Here is a 19,069-nt window from a genome sequence, read left to right as displayed (position 1 = left end):
TAATCAGTCCCATAGGCATAGGCACACAGGTGGTTCACAGATCTACATGTAGGAAAAACACCGCCCGTGCACGTAAAATAAAATATGTAAATACATTTTTAAATAAATAAATAAATAAATAGGATAAGTCACATGACACGTAAATAATTTAAAACACTCACAAAATCAGTTCTTCAAAAACACGGCACACCTGCCAGAAGTCTCTTATACCAAGAGCTATTTGACAGTAGAGATCAAACTGGGCTGCATGCAGCACTCCCAGTGAATCCAGAATCCAACAGAGAAGGGAAAACAAGGATCTGGATATTAAACTGTTTTTCTCTGTTTCTTGTATTAGGAATAGGTGAGTCCTATTTAGAACTTCATAGAAATTAAGTACAGCCAGCTTCAAAGAGCGTGAATTATTTCTTGGTTTCATGAGGTGACTGTTAGATAAAAAGAGCTTAAAATCATTCTAAGAAACACTGTCAATGAACCAAGTCAATCTCAGGAATGTGAAAATCATGCCTTAATATTTCAGAGCAAATTGGAAATTCACACACATAAAAAAAGTCAATATGCTGACACTTTTATAGGAAACGCTTTAAAACGAATACAGACCAATAATAAAAACAAGAAAGGGGTTGTTCTCAATAACAAAAGAATCTCTATTTAGGTTTTAAAACAGGAGCAGAAGAATATAATGTTCCACAATTCTGCACAGTTCTACAGGTGTGGGTATCCTCGTCACTGATGGGCATTCTTTCGCAAATATTTGCTAGGAATTGTCAAAACTGGGTTTTTAGTTGGTCTGACGCAATGGTGAAAATAGAATTTAGAGATCTGAAAGCTTTAGAACATCCCCAAGTCTAACACTCAAACTGCCTAAGTCCATCCATGGGAGCTTGTGCTAGCCTACTTCACCTGAGCACTCCAACAGTGCTCCCAACAGATGATATCCTGGCAAAGATTCCACTGCAAACTGAGTATGTCATTGTCACCCACAGAGAAAGGCCTTTTCAAAAGTGTGTATTGCCTGTAGTTCCAGAGCAAATGTGCAGGAAATGGAAAGAGGTGGAGATGAGAATAAAAGCAAGGAAGGGAGAAGTGAACCAAAGGAAGAAAAGCAAAAACATATGGTATCCATTATATCCCAAAGAGAATGAAAAAGGTATTATTTATTTTTATTTACGTGTTTCTTATGGAAAGTATCATACTTATAACCTACTTCCCTCTCCCATTTTATTCCTGGAGGGGAGAAAGTATTTGGCATCTTTTTAAAAATGTATTTAATTAATTTATTCAAATTAAATCTAAATTGTTATCCCATTCCTGGTATCCTCCTGTTCCTCCCTCCCTCTCACTTTCACCCTATTCTCCTCCCCTATGTCTGTGACTAAGGGGGACCTCCTGCCCCACTATATGGTCATAGGCTTTCACGTCTCATCTTGGTAGCCTGCTTATCCTTTCTCTGAGTGCCACCAGGCCTCCCCACCAAGGGGAAGTGGTCAAGTATGGGGCATCAGAGTTTGGACTCTTTTTCTGAGATGTCATTCTCTCTATCGTTTTGACCATTTTTATCTTTAAAGCTTGTTTGTTTTATTAATTAATGGATGGACTGATCCATTCAGGTGCAGTCAGCTAGTAGGAAGGTAACAAGAAATGTTTTCAGAATCTGTAAACTAAATACTATAATATATATACTCATACTAACCCAGAAATGAAAGAGTATGCAGCAAAACTGTTGTGCCTCTCTCTCTCTCTCTCTCTCTCTCTCTCTCTCTCTCTCTCTCTCTCTCTTCAAAGTGGCATCTCACAGTCTTCAATAGGTATAGTAAATATATTTTGCAACCATTTTCGTATCAATGCTTTAGCCAATGTGCACCCTTGAGGATGCGAGTTTTAATATCCCGTCTATTCGTGACCCTAGTTTCCATAGTATGCCTTATAGTTTATATAGACAAAACATTTTGGAAATGTATTTTATTTTACTTTCCAACTGGGAAGCAATTTTTTTATGTCTTTCCATGTTTAATGATGTTCATGTTTCTGATAAGTGACTCTCAGAAATGAAGGGTATGAACAAGTGGTATGTGACATGGAAATGCCAGTCAGCTGTATTTATGTTTGAATCGATTAAGCATTTACCTTGACTTAATTTGTTTCATAAATCAAATTCTATGTTTAGACTTATTTTTCTTCTAACTCACTTAGCAGTAGTAAGCCAACTCACAGTTTTGAGGGACATATAAAAATCTAGAGGTCATTTTCTCCAGAGTACTGAAGTTCACAGAGAAACATCTGAACCAACCGGCTTTGCCAGGTCAGAAACTGCAACTCCAAATCATATATAGATCCCTTACTGGAGACAGCAACAAGAACAAAAGTGACTTTGAAATTTATCACTTTCATAAAACTATTTCCTTATATCTCTAATATTATTGATTAAAAACTCTTAATAATATTAGCTAACTTTTAGCATAGTTTTCCCCAAGCCATAATGTTACCCACATAGTCTGGAATATATAATAGGCCCATAAATTTCAGCCCACTGCACTAAAAATAGCAAAGCCCTCTGGAAAGGCTTATGGAACATAAAAGAAGTACATAAAATAGCAACAAGGCACCAAAGTTACTGAATGCTGATGAACTACTGTCCTCATCTCCAAGTATTTCCCAATCCTGTTAACATGGCTTTGGAATTTTAATTAAAAGTCTAGGTATTAGGTATTGCAAACTATAAAATTATGCAATGATCACTGAAGGAAATAGTTTTCATCTGGAGCCTTTGCTCAATTATTATTTGCCCTAAATAAAGTTTCTTTCAAAGCTTTTTTTTAGCATTTCAAGTACACTGTTCTAGACATTTGTTTCATTTAGAGCATGCTTGTAGGACTTTGTATATTTACTAATGTGGCCACTTAAACTTGCCAAAAGCCTCCTTCAAAAATATATCTTATGAATGTTCTGTTATTTTCATTTTATAAAATAATAATTGATTATATTTCTGTAGATCAATGCATGTGCTCACCATATAATTACTGGCTAAGTAACTTACTAATTTTGTAATAAAATCATCAAAATTTTGAAGGAAAACCAATTTACAGTTGCTGTGAAAGTTTCAAAACAATATTAAAACCCAGATTATTGTCTTTCTCTGTGTTAGAGTCACTTGCCTTGTATAGTACTTTTCTGGGCATTGCTATAAATACAGTGGCTTTGTATTCTGACCCAGTGAGTACTGGGTAAATTCATTTCACATTCTTAATTATGAGGATGATTCTATATTGTCAGGACCCTCTATTTTTCAACAATACATAAAGATTCATGTAAGTTTCCCTTTTATATTCAAGATTTTCCAAATGAGTTTTCCATTCAGTTATCTAATTTCAAAGAAATTCGTTATGGCAAATGATATTCAGAACATTCGGATTTGTAAATTGCTTCTTTTCCTGTGTGCTGGGGGAGTGGGCTTTTATATTTTATTCTAATTTCAGTTAGTTGGTTCTCCAGAAAATCCCGTCACTGTCACCTGTGGAACTGCATTATGGATTTCTTTCTCCTGCCTACCTCGAGGAAAGGCCCAAGAGAGAATCCCCTCTCGGTGACCGCCACTGCAAAGTTGAAAACGCAACTGTACTAGGACCAGAAAGGGTGGAGTTTTTCAAGTTGCTGCTTAACATGTGTAAAATTCTGTTTTTTTCTAGTTTCTCCTATAAGCGCTTTTACAAAGAAAAACTACTTTGAATGTTACAAATGAGAGTTTTATTCCTGACGCCGGGCTGTAAGGCTCGCCTGTTTATCTTGGCTGTGTCTCTGGAGGAGCGGGAGGGGGCTATTCTTTTTACTGATCAACCATAAAAGTGTAGGCGATCCAGCTAAAGCTCTGGCCGAATGGCAAAGAAGCTGGACCCGGAGAGAAGAGGCAGAGAGCCTGGGTTTAACAGAGACGCTGAGGTCTCAGATGTTGGGTTTATCGCGAAATGGTAGGACGTGCCCTCAGATCAGGTAGATAGTGAGTTTCAACCCTACTTATGAGGGGGGTAAAGTGAGAAGTTAAGTTTTCGAGGCTTTGAAAAAAACTAATCTCCCTCTTTTTCCTTTCCCGCTATGCCCCCAAAGGAAAAGGTGGATAAGACCTGCGGCCAGAGCAGCCTGCGCTTTCTTTGCTATGCCCAGTACAGGGAGGAAAATTAACGAGGCCCCAGCGCGGCTCCTGCGGCCAGGCTGGGGTCCTGTGGCCAACAGTCCCTGACGTCAGCGGCCACTCTGCCTGCGTCAGGTCCCCAGCAGCCCCCTCCCCCACAAGGAGGGGGGGGGCTGGATTGTACTGGGAGGCCTGGGGCAATGGCACCTTTAACCCCCGGAGGTAAGAGGGAGTTTAGTTTGTGGTTCCCCAGAAAAGTTACAGCTGAGTTTGGCTACTCCGGGGGGACTACCAGCGGCACACAAACTGAGACCTTGTCTGGAAACACAAAAGTGAGGGTAGCCTTCCAGGCCACAGAGGGATGAGGAGCATAGAAAGCCAACCAAGCCAGGCCACTTTACTTCTTTCTAGTCTCAGGAGGGTCAGCATCGGTTTGTACTGACTTAAACACATAGGCCTAAAGAGAAAATAACGTACAAGTGCACTTCGGGCTGGAGTAGTGAACTGGAAAGTGGCTGGGACCCAGGGCTGGCGAAAATGAACTAGGCTTCCTACCTAACCAGCCAGGAGCTTGCCTCCTTCCTAGCCTGCCTAGTCTCTAAGCCAGAGTTTATGAGACCCTAGAGCTGCAAACTCCTTAAGAATATAGGGAAAAAAAATATTTTACCCAAAGGAGCTTTGGCCTTCATGGTACGTAGGACCCAAATATTGCCAGACACACAAGACTGATATCTAAGCCGACAATACTGGGCCGAAACAAACTCTGAATCTATCAGAGGCCAGTCCTGACTGGATTTCTTAACTCGCGGTTTTGAAAGAATGGTTTCTTCCCCCCAGGAGTTCTTGCTTTTAAAATTTTTGTTTGTTTTATATTTAATGATAGTAGTTGCCTTTTTCCGTTTAATTTCCGTCTTTTCATCTACACCTGGAGGAGTGGAGGAACAGAGGTAAAGACTCCTTGAACCGAATACTGCTAACTGTTTTCTCTCCAGTAGTGAATTCTGGTTTCTGGAACCAGCCCTGAGCTGCTCCAGCAAAACCTGCCTGGAAAAGACTGCTCTCCGGGCGCTGAGAGCTGGCTCTGAGCGGCTCTGCAGGGTTTCGGGCAGCCGTAGAAGCGGGTGGTTGGAAGTCGGCAAGCAGACAGAGCTCTACCACTTCATTTCCTGGCTTCAACTGGCTTCCGTCTTGTACGTGAACTACGGCAGGAGCGAATCTCTTCCCCCAATTATGAGTATCCGCTGGCGGGATCTGTTGATGGAAAGCGGGGAGGAAAAGCATTTCTTGGACAGGCATCCCCCTAACAGAGTTGATGAGATTCTAGTAAAATGAATAGACACTTCTGTCTGTAAATGCCAGAGAGCCTTGGTGCCCACCAAGCAAGTGGTCTGGCCTGAGACTTCTCCAGGGGCACGCTCAGTCTATTAGGCTAACGGTTCTCTGGGACTTCGTGGCCCGTCACGAAGTTGTTGAAGCAAGTTAAAGAGAGTGCAACTTGTAAAAAAAAAAAAAAAGGCTTTTTAAAAAACTATGGTCACATTTTCTCCATGTGTCTAGCTGCCTGGGTTACGCTCTGGTATCTCCTGAGAATATATAGTTACACACTAATATCTCCTAAGATAGCCATAGCTTATGGGTATCCGTAACTGTAACTCTGCTTTCTGGCGTTGCCTGGGAAGATGTCTCAGATCGAACACGTTAGAATGAGACCAGCCCTATTTATAAGTGGTTGCCTCAAAGTGGACCCCTGGAGGATTCCAGGAATTATTCAAAATGATTTTTATTTTGCTTTACTTCTTGTTATTTATTTATTTAAGGAGCTAGGAATGTGCCTTTTACCCGGTATCCTTTCATTGCCCTTTTCAGGGCCCTGCCTGACACTCAGCTAAGCCTCAGGACTTAGAAAGATCATTTCCTAGAACACTAATTTAAGCGAAATCTGGATTCAGAGCGTGGGTTTACACGCCCAGCTGGAATGTCTAATGTATCAAATCCTCGTTAACGAACGGCCGGCTCCGTGGCCGTGTCAGCCAAAGGTCAGGCCTGTGCAACAGGGCAGAGTAGTTCAAAAGCCTCCTTCCTTCCAGCGCCCTGATCATCACCACCCCCATCCATCTCTCACATTTCAGTAATAGTGCACACAGGAGCTCCCACTAGAAAGACCATGGCTGGTTTTTTTTTTTTTTTCTCCATCCCTCACCTCGTTCTTCGCATTAGTAAACGATGTGTCCTAACGCAGCTGACTTTTTTTAAATTACGAGTTTTTCTTCCTTGTAGGAAAGGAATCAGTATGGGAGGACAAAGCGATTGTTAAAAATGTCCCCAAGAGGCATGTATACTTGAGAAGCTATGAGTGACGCACATGTTAAATGTTAAAACACTAACAGTGATAATTTCACAGAATCCCAATAAAAACATGTGTGAATTTTGTTGGACACCTTTGTGATTAAAAACTGTCTAGGGAAAGTCAGGCAAGTCTCCTGTACCATTGCCTTACCCCACCCCCACCCCACCCCTGAGGAAAGCTTTCTTTCTTTTTCTTTTCTTTTCTTCTTTTTTTTTTCTTTTTCTCTCTTCATCTTTTCCCTCTTTTCTCTTTTCTCTCTCTTTTTTTTTTTTCTTTTTTTAAGATAGCTACGGTGACTACAGGGCCGAAGAGGATCCAGGATCGCAAAGCTGACACTCGCATCTCACGCCTCACTATAGAAGCCAGAACCCTTGGGGCTACGCTGGGGGTGGGGGAGGGGGGGGTGGGGACAGCCTGGCGGTGGAGAATGGTGCTCCAAACCGCCCAACTTGGTGGAACGCGCCTAGGGTCACGAGCGCGCACTCGCTGCCGTGAACCAACGTGGCTGGGAAAGTGGTTTAGGGGCGCGGGAAAAACTGGACTTACCAGATCTGGGGTCTAGATTTCGGACAGGTTTGGCAGCTGATTGAAGCGGAGTGAATAGAGTCATTCCTACCGGAGACAAGCAATTTGGGAAGGGGCTAAGGCGCAAATGTGAGGGAAAGAAAGCAGCAGGCAGGTCGGGGCTCCCTTTTCCTAGCTCCCACACCCGCAAACTGCCGCCAGTGTAGACTGAACTTGACCTGGCACGGAGCTGCTGGCCCTTCTGGAACCTGAGTCTCTCGGACACTGGCTCTGACTCCTCTACTGCTCCAGGCTGGAGAGCACAGCTACACTGTGTCAGCTCCCAGGCGGCGGCCGAGCTGAGTCCCGCTTTCAACCGAGACCCCCGCCATCCCCCACAGTGTACCTACCCCCCTCCCAACTCCATCCCCCCCCTCCCCTCCCTTCCTTCAGCCTGCGCCAAATGAAAAAGGTTCTTTGGGCCTTGGTCTTTGAGGAAAGACGCAGGAACACACGCTGGCTTTGAGCTTTCTACTCACAGACCTTCATCACTAGCTAGAGTCCGAGTCTGGAGTCTGGGTCGCTCTCAGCCGGCCTGGGTATTCAAACTCAGAAAAACCCAAGTCTCCAGTGGATGGCTTCTGTTTCAAGGATTCTGCACCGACCAGAAGCTGTGAGCACCTCGAAAGAACTAACCGAACCTTTGTGTTCTAACCACTATTTTGAGTGTTCAGGGTGAGTGACTTTGAACAGGCTTCCCCGTGGGCCTAACCCTCATGGGGGAGCAAGGACTGGAGAGGCATGCAAAGAGCCTACAGCAAAATGCAACCTCCATTATGGAGCTGCGAGATCGGTTGAGTGAAAATGGCATTGAGCTACCAAGCAAGCTACGTTGTAGGATGGAAGGCCTTGTCCCGGTAATGACGTATCCAAAACCTCTCTGTCAAGTACGAGGCCTAAGAGGGCTTGGCTGTCATGGCCCCGAGCTGAAAGAATCAACGACACAAGTTGTGTTAGCCCTAAAGCAGACTTCATTGTGAACTGGACAGTGACTTTCACTGTTGACAGAGTGTGAGCGCCACAAAATGGCTCTACCTGTTCGGCTCAAAGTGAGGTTCAGAGGAGGACTGGAGGTCTTGGAGGCCATTTCTGCCATCATTGGACAGGGTTTTAATTAAAACACCTAACAGGCGTAATTCTATAAGTCCATGAAAAGATAGAGTTGTCTCAGAGACCGCCGCTAACCATTTATTTGTGAAGAAATGCTGGCCACTGCGTCAGACAGGTTATACGATTGATCGGAAGATAACCCACAGGCCTTAAAATACTACACAATGTACAGAACTCCACAAACGTCACGAGGAGAGAAAACCACTTCCCCAGCACCTGAAGTCCACACTTCCTGGTCTCTGGGTCAAGCGGTTCTGTGCACTAAATCCTCACGTGAAGCACGCCTGAGCTCAACGGGACTGTCGCAGGTCGCACTGCAACAACTTGACTAGTATTTGAGAGGGATTCGTAAAAGACCCTACGGTGGCTGTTCAGGCAAATACCTTCTAGTGCAGTAAATTGGGGTAGGGGGACTGGGTTCTTGGGGGAAAGCCAAAAGGCTAGAGGAGGGTTAGAGGGGTACGCAAAGACATAGACACGACACACGGGGAACCGCTCTGAATAAGGAAAATGGGAAGTCCTCCCATCTCCCGGCCCTTGAAAAGCCGATCCTGAGCCCTAGGGACCAGTTGAGCCCAAAAGGACTTTGTGTCTGAGGAATGTGGAAATGGCGTGTGTCTGAGAACTGCCAGAGTGACAGAACCCGCTTTAGAAGGAATCGGAGATAGAGGAACCCTGAGTGAACAGGGAGTAAGCCAGGAGCCCGGGCACAGGATGTGTGGCCCACTCTAGCCAAGCAATCCAACATTTCAGCCCTTGGGAAAGGGGAAAACCCAGCACCGCTCCAGCCACTCAATTCTTGTAGTGGCGGCCGCAGGTTGCCCGAGCCTCTGCTGGCATTGTGAACTCACTTAAACCAGCGCGGTTTGAAAACAAACACGTGCGGCTTCCCCGCCGCACTATTTTGGGAGTCAGGCCAGAGACTTTCACAGGCGGGAGCTTCCGCGATTCCCTCCTCCGCTCGCCAAGGGCGGGGGCACTATGCATATTCATTAGCACGTGGAACCCTGGGCTGCATGCCGCGCATGCGCGCTGCTGGTCCGGCTGGAGGCTAGGGGGGCGGGGGTGTGTGTGGAAGAGAGCTGGAAACACTTCCCAGCTGGCGGAGGCACCGCGAGCCCCTTAGGTTACCCACACAGTCTTGTGTGGTCATACCTTCTAAGCAAGAACTGAAAGGTTAGCTGAATAGAGAGTGTCCTCTCTACTCATTCCCCAGGCCCGTTTCCATACTTTCATACTTTCAAAATATCCTCCTAGGCAAAAATGTTTCTGTCAGCAAACTCTATCCCATCTTTTAATCTTGTTTTTCTCCTCTTTTACAAGTTCAGTTTCTTTCTCAGAAGCTTAAAGTTTTCCGGAAGGGAGAATTAAAAAAAAAAAAAAAAGAATCATGCGATCTGAGCTTTCCTCAGCGTTTACGTCCACATTTTTTGAGGCTTGTATTGGAAATAGTTGCACAAATAAACAGGTGATAGCGTTTTGTTTTATACGTTTGCTGGTTCTAATACCTTATAGAGAGTTTACTGTTGTTGAAGGCAAGGTTACAGTGTGTTCATGCCCATATTCAGGAGCTGTCTTGTGCTGGTGCTGTGGGTGGGTGCGTCTCTGGATAACTTTCTCAGCTTGCTGTGTTCTCCTGAGCCGGCTACAGAGAAGCACCTTGGCCATTGAAGACTCTCAGAATTCAGTGTACAGACTAGCAAGGTCTCTAACATCACCATTGGCAAACATAGATTCCGTGCTAGATAGCTAAACTCCATTTTTTCTTCTGATAGCTAAACTCTATTTTTTCTTCTTGAAAAACCAACCTCTAATTCATCATACGGAAACCCCTCGTGTGGAGCTGGTGACGATTCCACCTTGTAGGATAAAACAGCCCCGAGTTTGCACAGTGTATTTCCTGTTGCTGGGGCAAAGAAACTAAGCCAAGCAGCTGCTGATAGATTGAAGAGCAACATTATTAATATGAAAATAACATATTTTCAAGACTTTGAAAGTCTTGAATCCATACAATAAGTTAACATTTTTATTGCTTGCCTCAAATTAGTTAGTAACTATCATTTGTAAATAAGACTTCTACATGATCACACACACCAAAAAACAAACAAACAACCTTACATTCTATAGCCATTTTAAGTGGGTACGTGTTACAGCTAGTGAGGTTCTTTAAAAATTAAAAGAAAAAAATATTATGAGTTAGGCAGGCCTTTAATGACTGGCCTGGCAAAAACCAAGATCTGTCTTGCTGTTGCTGCTTGCTCTATTTTCAAGAATTCAAAAAGTAAAGAATACTATCAACTCTGACCATGTTTATAAAAACATAAAAACATTCTTATGAAAGTTTATTTAAAAACCATTTATGGTGTATGTTTATGAAAACATAAAAACATTCTTGGTGTGAATTCTCAGTTCTGAGAACTACAATTGATGTTACTGGGAGTCTAGGCCTCTGTACCTAAAGAGGAGTGATTGGCATTTTAAATTGGAGAACTAGGAGAAGCAGAAACTGAAAATATATAAAAATCTGATGTTTTTACATCTAGACCAGGAATAGCTAACGGAATAAAGCCAGTGCTATCCTTTTAAGTATACCAGGTCCTATGTAGTTACCCATCAGAATGGCTTACACTGAATCCACCTTTAAGAGCCAACAGTTTCTCCAAGTCACTTCTTGGACAGTAATGTGTTCAGGTACCAAGTCTATAAGTGATGATTCACTAATAGCCTGGGCACTAATTACACCTTGGCTTCAATTTAGGGGCCTTAGAAACATTTGGGGCGATGAGGAAGATGCTGGAGAGTGCACTGTTATTGACAAACCTTTCAAAGTTCTGAGAAAACTTCACAATCAAAAAATAAAAATGTCTAAATGCCAAACCCATCAGGAAAGAAGGTTAGTGCTATTTTCATTGTCAGTTAAAAATATATGAATAAATAAATAAATATAAGGCAATTGAAAGGTTACATATTTCTTTTGGAGGTGGTTTGCTTCTTAAAGGTTAACTTGAATGCTTGACTTTAAAAAATCAAAACCATCAGCTGCAACTGCTTAAAGCAGTTGGGGGTAGCTTTTGAAGCAGAAAACAAAGGATCTGAAATATTTGAGAATTACTTAGTCCCTACATAAATGGTGCTTGTGTGTTTATATGTTTGCTCTTTGAATGCGCACACACACACACACACACACACACACACACACACACACACACAGCCCAAACTCATTTCTCTTCATTTCTCAAATGATTGCTTGTACTCAGGCATTTTCTGTTGACACAAAGTACCATTTTAATAACTTGTTAGCTGTCCTATTCATTTGGTTGGATCCAGAATACAATGCAGTATGTATGCACTATGAACCAGTACGGCCTTCTCCCTAGATCAAAATCCACAACTACACATAGAAACCAGCCATTTGCAGCATCTTCAGCTCCTGCTAAATAGAGTCTAACAATATATTTCTCTGTTCACATTCATGTATTTCAAAACCTAATAGCCCATGAAGAAAAGTATAAAGAATACATCTCAAGAAGCAGACATTAAAGGTGCCAGCAAAATAATAGACTACATTTTAGTTTAAAGCATTATTTTGGTAACTTACATCATTAATGACTTTTTCTTTGTGGTGGGCATTGGGGAAAACAAAGCAAAGGGGGGGGGCTGACATAAATGTTGTCTTCTGCTATAAAACTTTCTTTGCTGTGAGATCATTCATAAATACATACAGAGGGCTTCTCAGATGGTAATAAAATTATTTTACTTTAAAATCTACATGAATATTTGAAATTTGAAAACAGAAATACTTCTAAAATGTATTTTAAATAGTTTATATAAGTCATATGCCATAGTGTGATATTTAATCATTGCACTATGATATTAAAGCAAAGGAGCATTGCACACATAACAAGCAGACAGAATTTCACATTTGAAGTAAACTTTTAGTAATTTAGAAATAGTCAAATCAAAGATAAACTCCTATGCTGTCTTCTTAAATGCTCTGACAAAATCACAAAATTGCTCTTAAAACTATCATTATGGTCACACCAGGTACCCAGAAAAACCTCATCTTTACAAGGAGGAGAGGGAGATCTCTTTTACCTAGAAGAATGAGCTATCTCTAGTCCTTATTCTGTGTTTAAAGTTTGGCTCGAAGTCCAGTGTCACTTGAAATTCTACACTGCTCATCAGTCTTAAATCTCCAAACCTACCGAGATCAGGGTTTTAGCTCACAAATTTGTAGAGTTAACAGCAACTCTTGCTTAGGATTCAACTTTTTAAAATTTCAACATAATTTGCAAGGTGACACTCTTTTTATAAAAGGCCAATACTGCTGCTACAAACAGAACTTTTTTTTCTTTACAGTGAAACATAAATATTCCCAATTTTTTTTACAAAAAAAAAAGATAAAAATGAATGCAGCCAAGTCTTTTTTATCTATAAACAAGACTTTGTTGACTAAACATGAGAAATACAAATAGCCAGCGGTTGCTTTAAACAGGATAACATTTTTATTTTCTAATTAACCAGTGGTATACTTTCTTAAGTTGCTCTGGCTGTGAAACACATGTAAAGCTCTTAGAAGGTTCTCCTTCTTAGGCCTGTAACTTCCAGAACATACAGAGGATGGTAGAGAAGCAGAGCGATGCTTCCTCTGACTTCCAACACACCCACACCCTTGCAGCCATAGCCAAGGGCCTGATTTGTGAGTTCTAGCTACGTTGTCTGCCTAATGGGGCGATCATGCAAGCGACAACCAGAGACAAAGAAACCAGCATCCCTACCAGAGACCCTAACTTTGCCGAGGCAGCATAGCTTGCAAATCTATCAAACTAAACTGCAAGAAAGACAATCTGATTTAGAGAAAAGGCGTTCTGCCACAGTCATTAAGCACAAGTAATTTAGATTTTTTTATATTGTCTCCTCATTTACAAATTTACTGTATCAACGCCAGCCAATGGAACAAATTTCTTAAGTAAATGAGAAATAAATAAAAGAGATAGAAAGATGATCACATTACATAAAATAATTCTCTTTTCTAGATGTATTTTTGAGAGAACTAATGACAGTAGTAAAATTATAGGAATAATAATATATCATAGGAAGTAATTAATTTAAATTAGCATCACGTTTGAAAAAATACAAGTGAAACGCTTTATGGACATTTACTTTTGTACAAAGATGGAAGGCCTGGAAAAGCATGCATCGGCATCCTGAAAATTAGTTATGACCATAATGGCTTAATTGAAGACAGCAATTTAAAATATAATATTGTAAATCTACAATCCAGTTTCAGATCAGGGGATTTAATTGGGGGGGCAGCTGAACCCTTGAATGACTGCAAGTTCATTTGCAAGGCTACAGAGAGAGCCCCCGAGCTTCTCACAATTCGCTTACATTAATATTGATGTTGTCTGTGCAATCTATTTCCGTTATTTTTATGGTTGTTATTCTATGTCTGCAAAGGTCATTTAAATTATACCGAGGCCGAAAATTTGTTTCATAAATTTTGATATAAATACTAATTACACCCTCTCGGAAAGCCAGCAGGGTAGCGTTCATTTATCAAGTTTATATGACCTGCAATGACAGAAAAGAAGGCAAGAGAAGCTGGAGAGCTTTCTGGAAGATGCACTAAGGCTGGCACAGGTTGCTGGGGGGAGGGGATGTGAAGAAGAAATTCCTACCACAATCACTGAGATTTAAGAATCTTTAATAAGGTACGAAAGGTTACCAAACAGTTCTGGAAACTAAAGTGTACATACGAGTTTTTTTTTTCTAGCCATAAATATTGAATAGCTGTAACATGGATAAACCGGGCCCTTTACATGCGGATAAATATGGAAACTAGGAATTATATACATTGTGTGGTTGTATATTTTGCCAAAAGCAATGGACAGCTATAGTTTATATCTTTTTTAATATCACTTTACATAAACAAATGGAACAGTTTGACACGTAGATTCAGGCTCGTACTATACGAATTATTGACAGGACATGAAACAACATTTTTACTGCACTAAAGCACTCAGACTTTGGGACGAAATGTTTGCACTTTATACAAAAAAAGCACATTAATATCAATATTCTGTTAGGTCAACGTAGAGACTGTAATCGTACAAAGTAGTTCACATTTTGGTACACACTTACTAGAACATTCTCGCCATTCAGTACAAACAGTTGGCTTTTGGACGCCCACCCCCCCTTCCCTCCCCCCTCCCACCGGCCCTCCCCTCCCCAATGCAAAGACCACCACGCCACGATCCCACCCACCCACTCCAACCGAGGTGTAGCTATATACAGAATCCAACAGAACAGATTTAAGCTAATAATTCTGTATTTACAAGAAAGCAAAACAAGATAAAGAAAAGCTGCAGCCCCAGAGAGCTTGTTCTGATCCAACAAGAAACTGCCCCTCAGGGCCTTTGGCGGTGTTCAGTCAGGCAGCCGCCTTCTCTTCCACCCCCTCCCGCCCTTCAGCTACCAAGCCTTTTCCAAAGGGGGAGGGGGAAATAAAATTGAAAAAAAAAAAAAAGTAAGGCTTGCTGTTTCCTCTGTTTTACTCAGTCCTGGAGTTTTACCGGCAGATTTAAAAACAAAAACAAACAAGCAAAACAAAACCAACCAACGTTTGCGGGATCGGGACGAGGGGTTTCTCGTTTTCAGGATTCTTTCAATAATATTGTGTATACGTGTGTGTTCAGTCTCTTAAATAGGTTTGGCATGTTTTGTTTCGGATTTTAAACGTACCATTCGTTAAAATTGGAAGAGAGAGCGCTGTGGCCGGCTGTGTGGTGGACCGCGGAGGAAGAGGGCGACATGGAGCTGGTGGTCGGGTTGTCTGTGGTGGGAGACACGATGGTGGGTGGCGTGGACGACTCGTACCCGGAGCTGGCGGCGGGTGAAGGCTGTGAGCCCTGAGAAGAGGACTCATGGACCTGAGAGAATAAAGTTGCGTTTTAATGAAGATGAAGAGTGGGCCCAGCGGCTACCCAAGGCTATGGAGGCTGTGCTCCCCCTCCTCCCGCCTCGCGCCCCCTCCCCTACCCCTCCCCGCTTCTTTCAAAGCCAGGGATCTCCCAGACTCTCCGCGGGCAGGACCAATGGGACTTGGGCTTGGTTCTCCGGGCCTTGCCCTGCACAGCCACGCTCCAGGAGGGGAACTGTGCCCGAGGTACTCACAAAAGAAAAGGGGGAGGGGGGTGGGAAGGAGGAGGCTGCTTTTGAAGCCAGAGTCTAGGAAAGTTTGCTTCCTAAAGTTTGCCTGCCCACTTTTGAGGAAAGCAGATATTGAGAGCTGTGCACAGGACCGCATCTCGCCTGCCTGCTCTTGGCTGCCGGGAGCAATGGCCGAGCTTACCGCACCAGCTCTAACCGCGCGGCCTAGGAGTCCCCTAACTTATTTTTACTTTCATTATGAAACAGTGAGTTTAATTGGCCTCTGGTGCTGCTATCTTTCCCTCCCCTGCTCCCTCTGCCCTGCTCCACTCAACAGAGTGAAACCGTTTGTCTCTCCGCCTTCCGCGGCTCCTGCGGCCGCCCAGAAGCCGCTCCAGGGTGGCTGGCCCGGGCCCGAGCGCCGAAAGGACTCCTGCTCGAAGGCGAGCGGCCAGACCGCGGCGTTACCTTCATGTGTTTGCGCAGAGAGCTGGGGTGCGTGTAGGACTTATCGCACATCTTGCAAAGGTAGGGCTTGTCGCTAGTGTGCACGTGCATGTGCTTCTTGCGGTCGCTGCTGTTGGCGAAGCGCCGGTCGCAGCCCTCGAACTCGCACTTGAAGGGCTTCTCCCCTAATGTGAAAGTTGAGAAAGAGATGGGTCTTATTTCAATAAGTCAGTAGCTGTTTTCAGAATGTAATAGATAAACTTTAGTAAATTAAAAAATGCTGGCTGCCCAAGGGTAGGCTCTTTCGAGCTTAAACTCTGGGGCTTTCATAAATTCATGCAGCTGTAGTTAAACTATGAATAACTTAGCTATGTTTTTTTTAACACCCGAGACAATTATATCTACATTTTATTTTTACTTTGTAATGGTAGTAATAGCAGTATCACTAGAAGAAGCAGGAGCACTTTTGTTTGTTTGTCTGTTTTCAATCCAGAATAGTTCTAGATGCTGGTTTTTCTGCCCAGGTCTTTACAGAGGTCACCCAGCGGCTTCTGCTTAGCTCTTCGTTTAAGGTTTTTTGAACCCGGTTGATTCTCTTTCCCCTTGCTCTTTCCCCTCCCAGACGCTCTGCACCCCCTGGTAGCCTCTTCCACCCAACTCCACCCCACCCCCTACACACATCACGTTTTCTGGCGTAATCTGGAAAGGGGGGGAGGGGGCTTCCATGCGGAAAGTTCTTACCTGCCCGAGACCATTAAACGTAGAGTTCAAGTTGGGTTCTGTCCCACCAGACAATGACCAACTGCGGAGGGCGGTCAGATGCCCTGACTCTTAACCCCAAGTGGCCCATAATTTCCAGCCTGCCCCCTACCCGAAGCCTTGAGTTGCCTGGTACTTGTTTTGTTATTGTTGCTGTTGTTTTTGCTTCTTTGAGCTTCCGACTTGTCAGTGTTTTTAAAGGCCAACTCGGGGACCCCGCATTTTAAGAACAGTCCCTATATACGGTAACTGACCGGATTTCTACACCTTTCACCAACTATCCACACAGCTCAATCCCAACCAGTGATTTCTAAAATGTATCTCTTCAAATTTGCATAAACCTAATGTTCTCCTCGGATCCAAATTACATTCCCTATTCTGACTGCGCCTACCGCCTATTTCTATCTATTTTGCTGCTGCATCCTTTAGCTCAACCTCAACTTCTTCCACCTTTTCCCAGTAGAAAGGACTCAACAAAGTCCCAGAAAATATAGCCACCAGAAAGAGTTTTAGATTTGTATGTAGCCCGAGCAACTGGCGCCTCCGCGGCTGCTCCACGCGCGCCACCTCTCCGGGATTCGAGCTTCTCAAGCGCTGGGCCAAGCCAGACTCGGCTTCCCAGTTTCCACCTCTTTTTATTTCTTGTTTTTTTTTTTGTTTGTTTGTTTGTTTATTTTTGGTTTTGGTTTTGTTTTTAATCTGTATGCTCGGATCTTTTTCGTCCGTGCTCTCTGTTTTCCCATACTTAAAAAACTAAAAATCAGATCTGCCTGTCTCTTGGAATCTGAGGCCCAGACCCAACCAAGGCCGAGCTTGTGCGTCTCAGCCCCCAACATTCGAATCTCAGGCCCGGGTGGGAGGTAGAGTGCCCTACATTAGTTTCCATACCTGTGTGCGTCCTTTTGTGTATCTTGAGGTTTTCTGAACGCGCGAAAACCTTGCCGCAGCCAGGGAACGGGCAGGGAAAAGGCTTTTCGCCCGTGTGCACGCGGATGTGGTTGACCAGTTTGTATTTGGCTTTGAAGGGCTTGCCCTCGCGCGGACACTCCTCCCAGAAGCAGATGTGGTTGCTCTGCTCTGGGCCGCCGACGTGCTCCACCGTGACGTGTGTGACCAGCTCGTGCATGGTGCTGAAAGTTTTGTTGCACGACTTTTTGGGGTTGGCCAGCTGCTCCGGCTCGATCCATTTACAGATAAGCTCTTGCTTGATGGGTTGGCGCATATAGCGGAAGAAGGCGCCAGCGCCGTGATGTGCAGCCATGTTCACGTTCATGGGCCCGTAGCCGTGAAGCTGTGGCGCGGCATAGTGCTCGGATCGCGGGCTGGTCACCTGGCCGTATTGCTCCGGCCGCGGGTACATGTCCCCGGAGAAACCTAGCCGCATCTGCCCGTTGACCACGTTGGGAGAAGCGTGGCCCGCTGCCTGCTCGTGAAGCCCAGAAAAAAGAAGGTGGCCCGCGGCGTCCGTATGGCCGTGTGGGCCCCCGAAGCCGCCAGCTGAAGCTGCAAAGAGACTGTGCTGGGCGCTAGCTGCCGCCGCCGCGTCGCCGAAGCCCCGGTTGCGGAACAGAAAGTCCCGAGTAGAATTGAATGCTGCGCTCGAGTAGGAGCCGACGTGGCCCGGGTGGTGATGGTGGCCTAGGGCCGCAGCAGCGGCGTAGCCGGGAGCCTGCGACGTGAAGGCTGTTTGTCCGGCCGAGGCCAGTTCGTGCGAGCTGGGGTTAAGCTTGAAGGCTCCCATGCCGTCGGCGAACGGGTTGATACCCAGGCCCACGTCTCGCTCGGCCACGTCGCCCGCCGAGTGGTGCCGGGATGCACCAAAGGTGGTCACACCGATCGCGGGATACTGGGGGCCGGCGTCCAGGAGCATCGTGGCTGCACGGGGCAAGCCCCGGCCTCCCCCGCCCCCCCCACCCTCGCCCGCCAAGGAGGGAAGATCAGGAGGAGGAGGAGGAGGAGGAGGAGGAACGGGAGGCGGAGGAAGAGGAGGAAGAAGAGGAGGAGGGAGGGGGAGTCGACCCACCTAACGAAGTCTTAGCCAGCAGGCAGCGGCGAGGCGCAAGCCGGCGCCCACCCGGCCAAAGGAAGGCAAGCGGAATGACTGCCGGCCGGTAGAAGGCGGGCTCCGGCGCCTGCCGCTGGAACCGCACCGGCCCGGCTCTCACTTTCTCGCCGCTCAGTCTCTGCCGAGTGGGCCTCGAGTCAAGGCTGCCCGGGGAAAGGCATAGAACATCTCAGCCCCCCAATAAAACTTCTTCCCGGATTTGTGGCATAGAGGAATGTGAGCGCGAGAGCCGCCACTGCTTGCCCTGTCTCCGCGCGCAGCGTGCCCCTCCTCACTTCTCCACTAGTCTCTCTCTCTCTCTCTCTCTCTCTCTCTCTCTCTCTCTCTCTCTCTCTCTCTCTCTCTCGCTCTCCCTCTCCTGTCTTTCTCTCTCAGGCTCTCCTCCTCTCTCCTTCACTCTCCCTTTTCCCCCCTCTCTGCTTTTTGAAAAAAAAACGGGGGGTGGGAGAGAAAAAGCAAAGAAAAGGCGCAAATCATGCACAATATTGTCTTTTGCGGT

At 44.8% G+C, this 19,069-nt stretch overlaps 1 protein-coding gene and 1 long non-coding RNA gene across 3 annotated transcripts in view; both read right to left on the bottom strand.

The window, feature by feature from the left end:
* The window catches only part of LOC311581727, a 56,445-nt gene extending 45,199 nt beyond the window's left edge, over positions 1-11,246 (bottom strand). Inside the window, exons 1-3 of one of the 2 annotated variants that reach the window (XR_014773867.1) lie at positions 7,521-11,246; positions 7,020-7,085; positions 5,171-5,377 (exon numbers count right to left, since the gene is read on the bottom strand). This is a non-coding gene — a long non-coding RNA (uncharacterized lncRNA). Of the gene's footprint in view, positions 1-5,170; positions 5,378-7,019 lie in introns of both variants that reach the window. The other variant, XR_014773866.1, reaches the window with a different exon arrangement.
* Positions 11,247-11,407: 161 nt separating this feature from the next.
* ZIC1 (Zic family member 1) lies at positions 11,408-18,875 on the bottom strand. Its single transcript, XM_084754418.1, has 3 exons — positions 17,394-18,875; positions 15,768-15,931; positions 11,408-15,079 (listed from the first exon to the last, which is right to left on the bottom strand). Exons 1-3 carry the CDS (start codon positions 18,373-18,375, stop codon positions 14,882-14,884), a joined length of 1,344 nt encoding a protein of 447 aa, XP_084610544.1. The 5' UTR covers positions 18,376-18,875; the 3' UTR covers positions 11,408-14,881.
* Positions 18,876-19,069: the final 194 nt, after the last annotated feature.

The sequence above is a fragment of the Acomys minous genome (assembly GCF_964271855.1).
Source record: "Acomys minous genome assembly, chromosome: 13".
NCBI classification, from domain to species: Eukaryota; Metazoa; Chordata; class Mammalia; order Rodentia; family Muridae; genus Acomys; species Acomys minous.
Note: the sequence above shows the minus strand (reverse complement) of the source record. Positions and strands in the feature narration are given on the sequence as shown.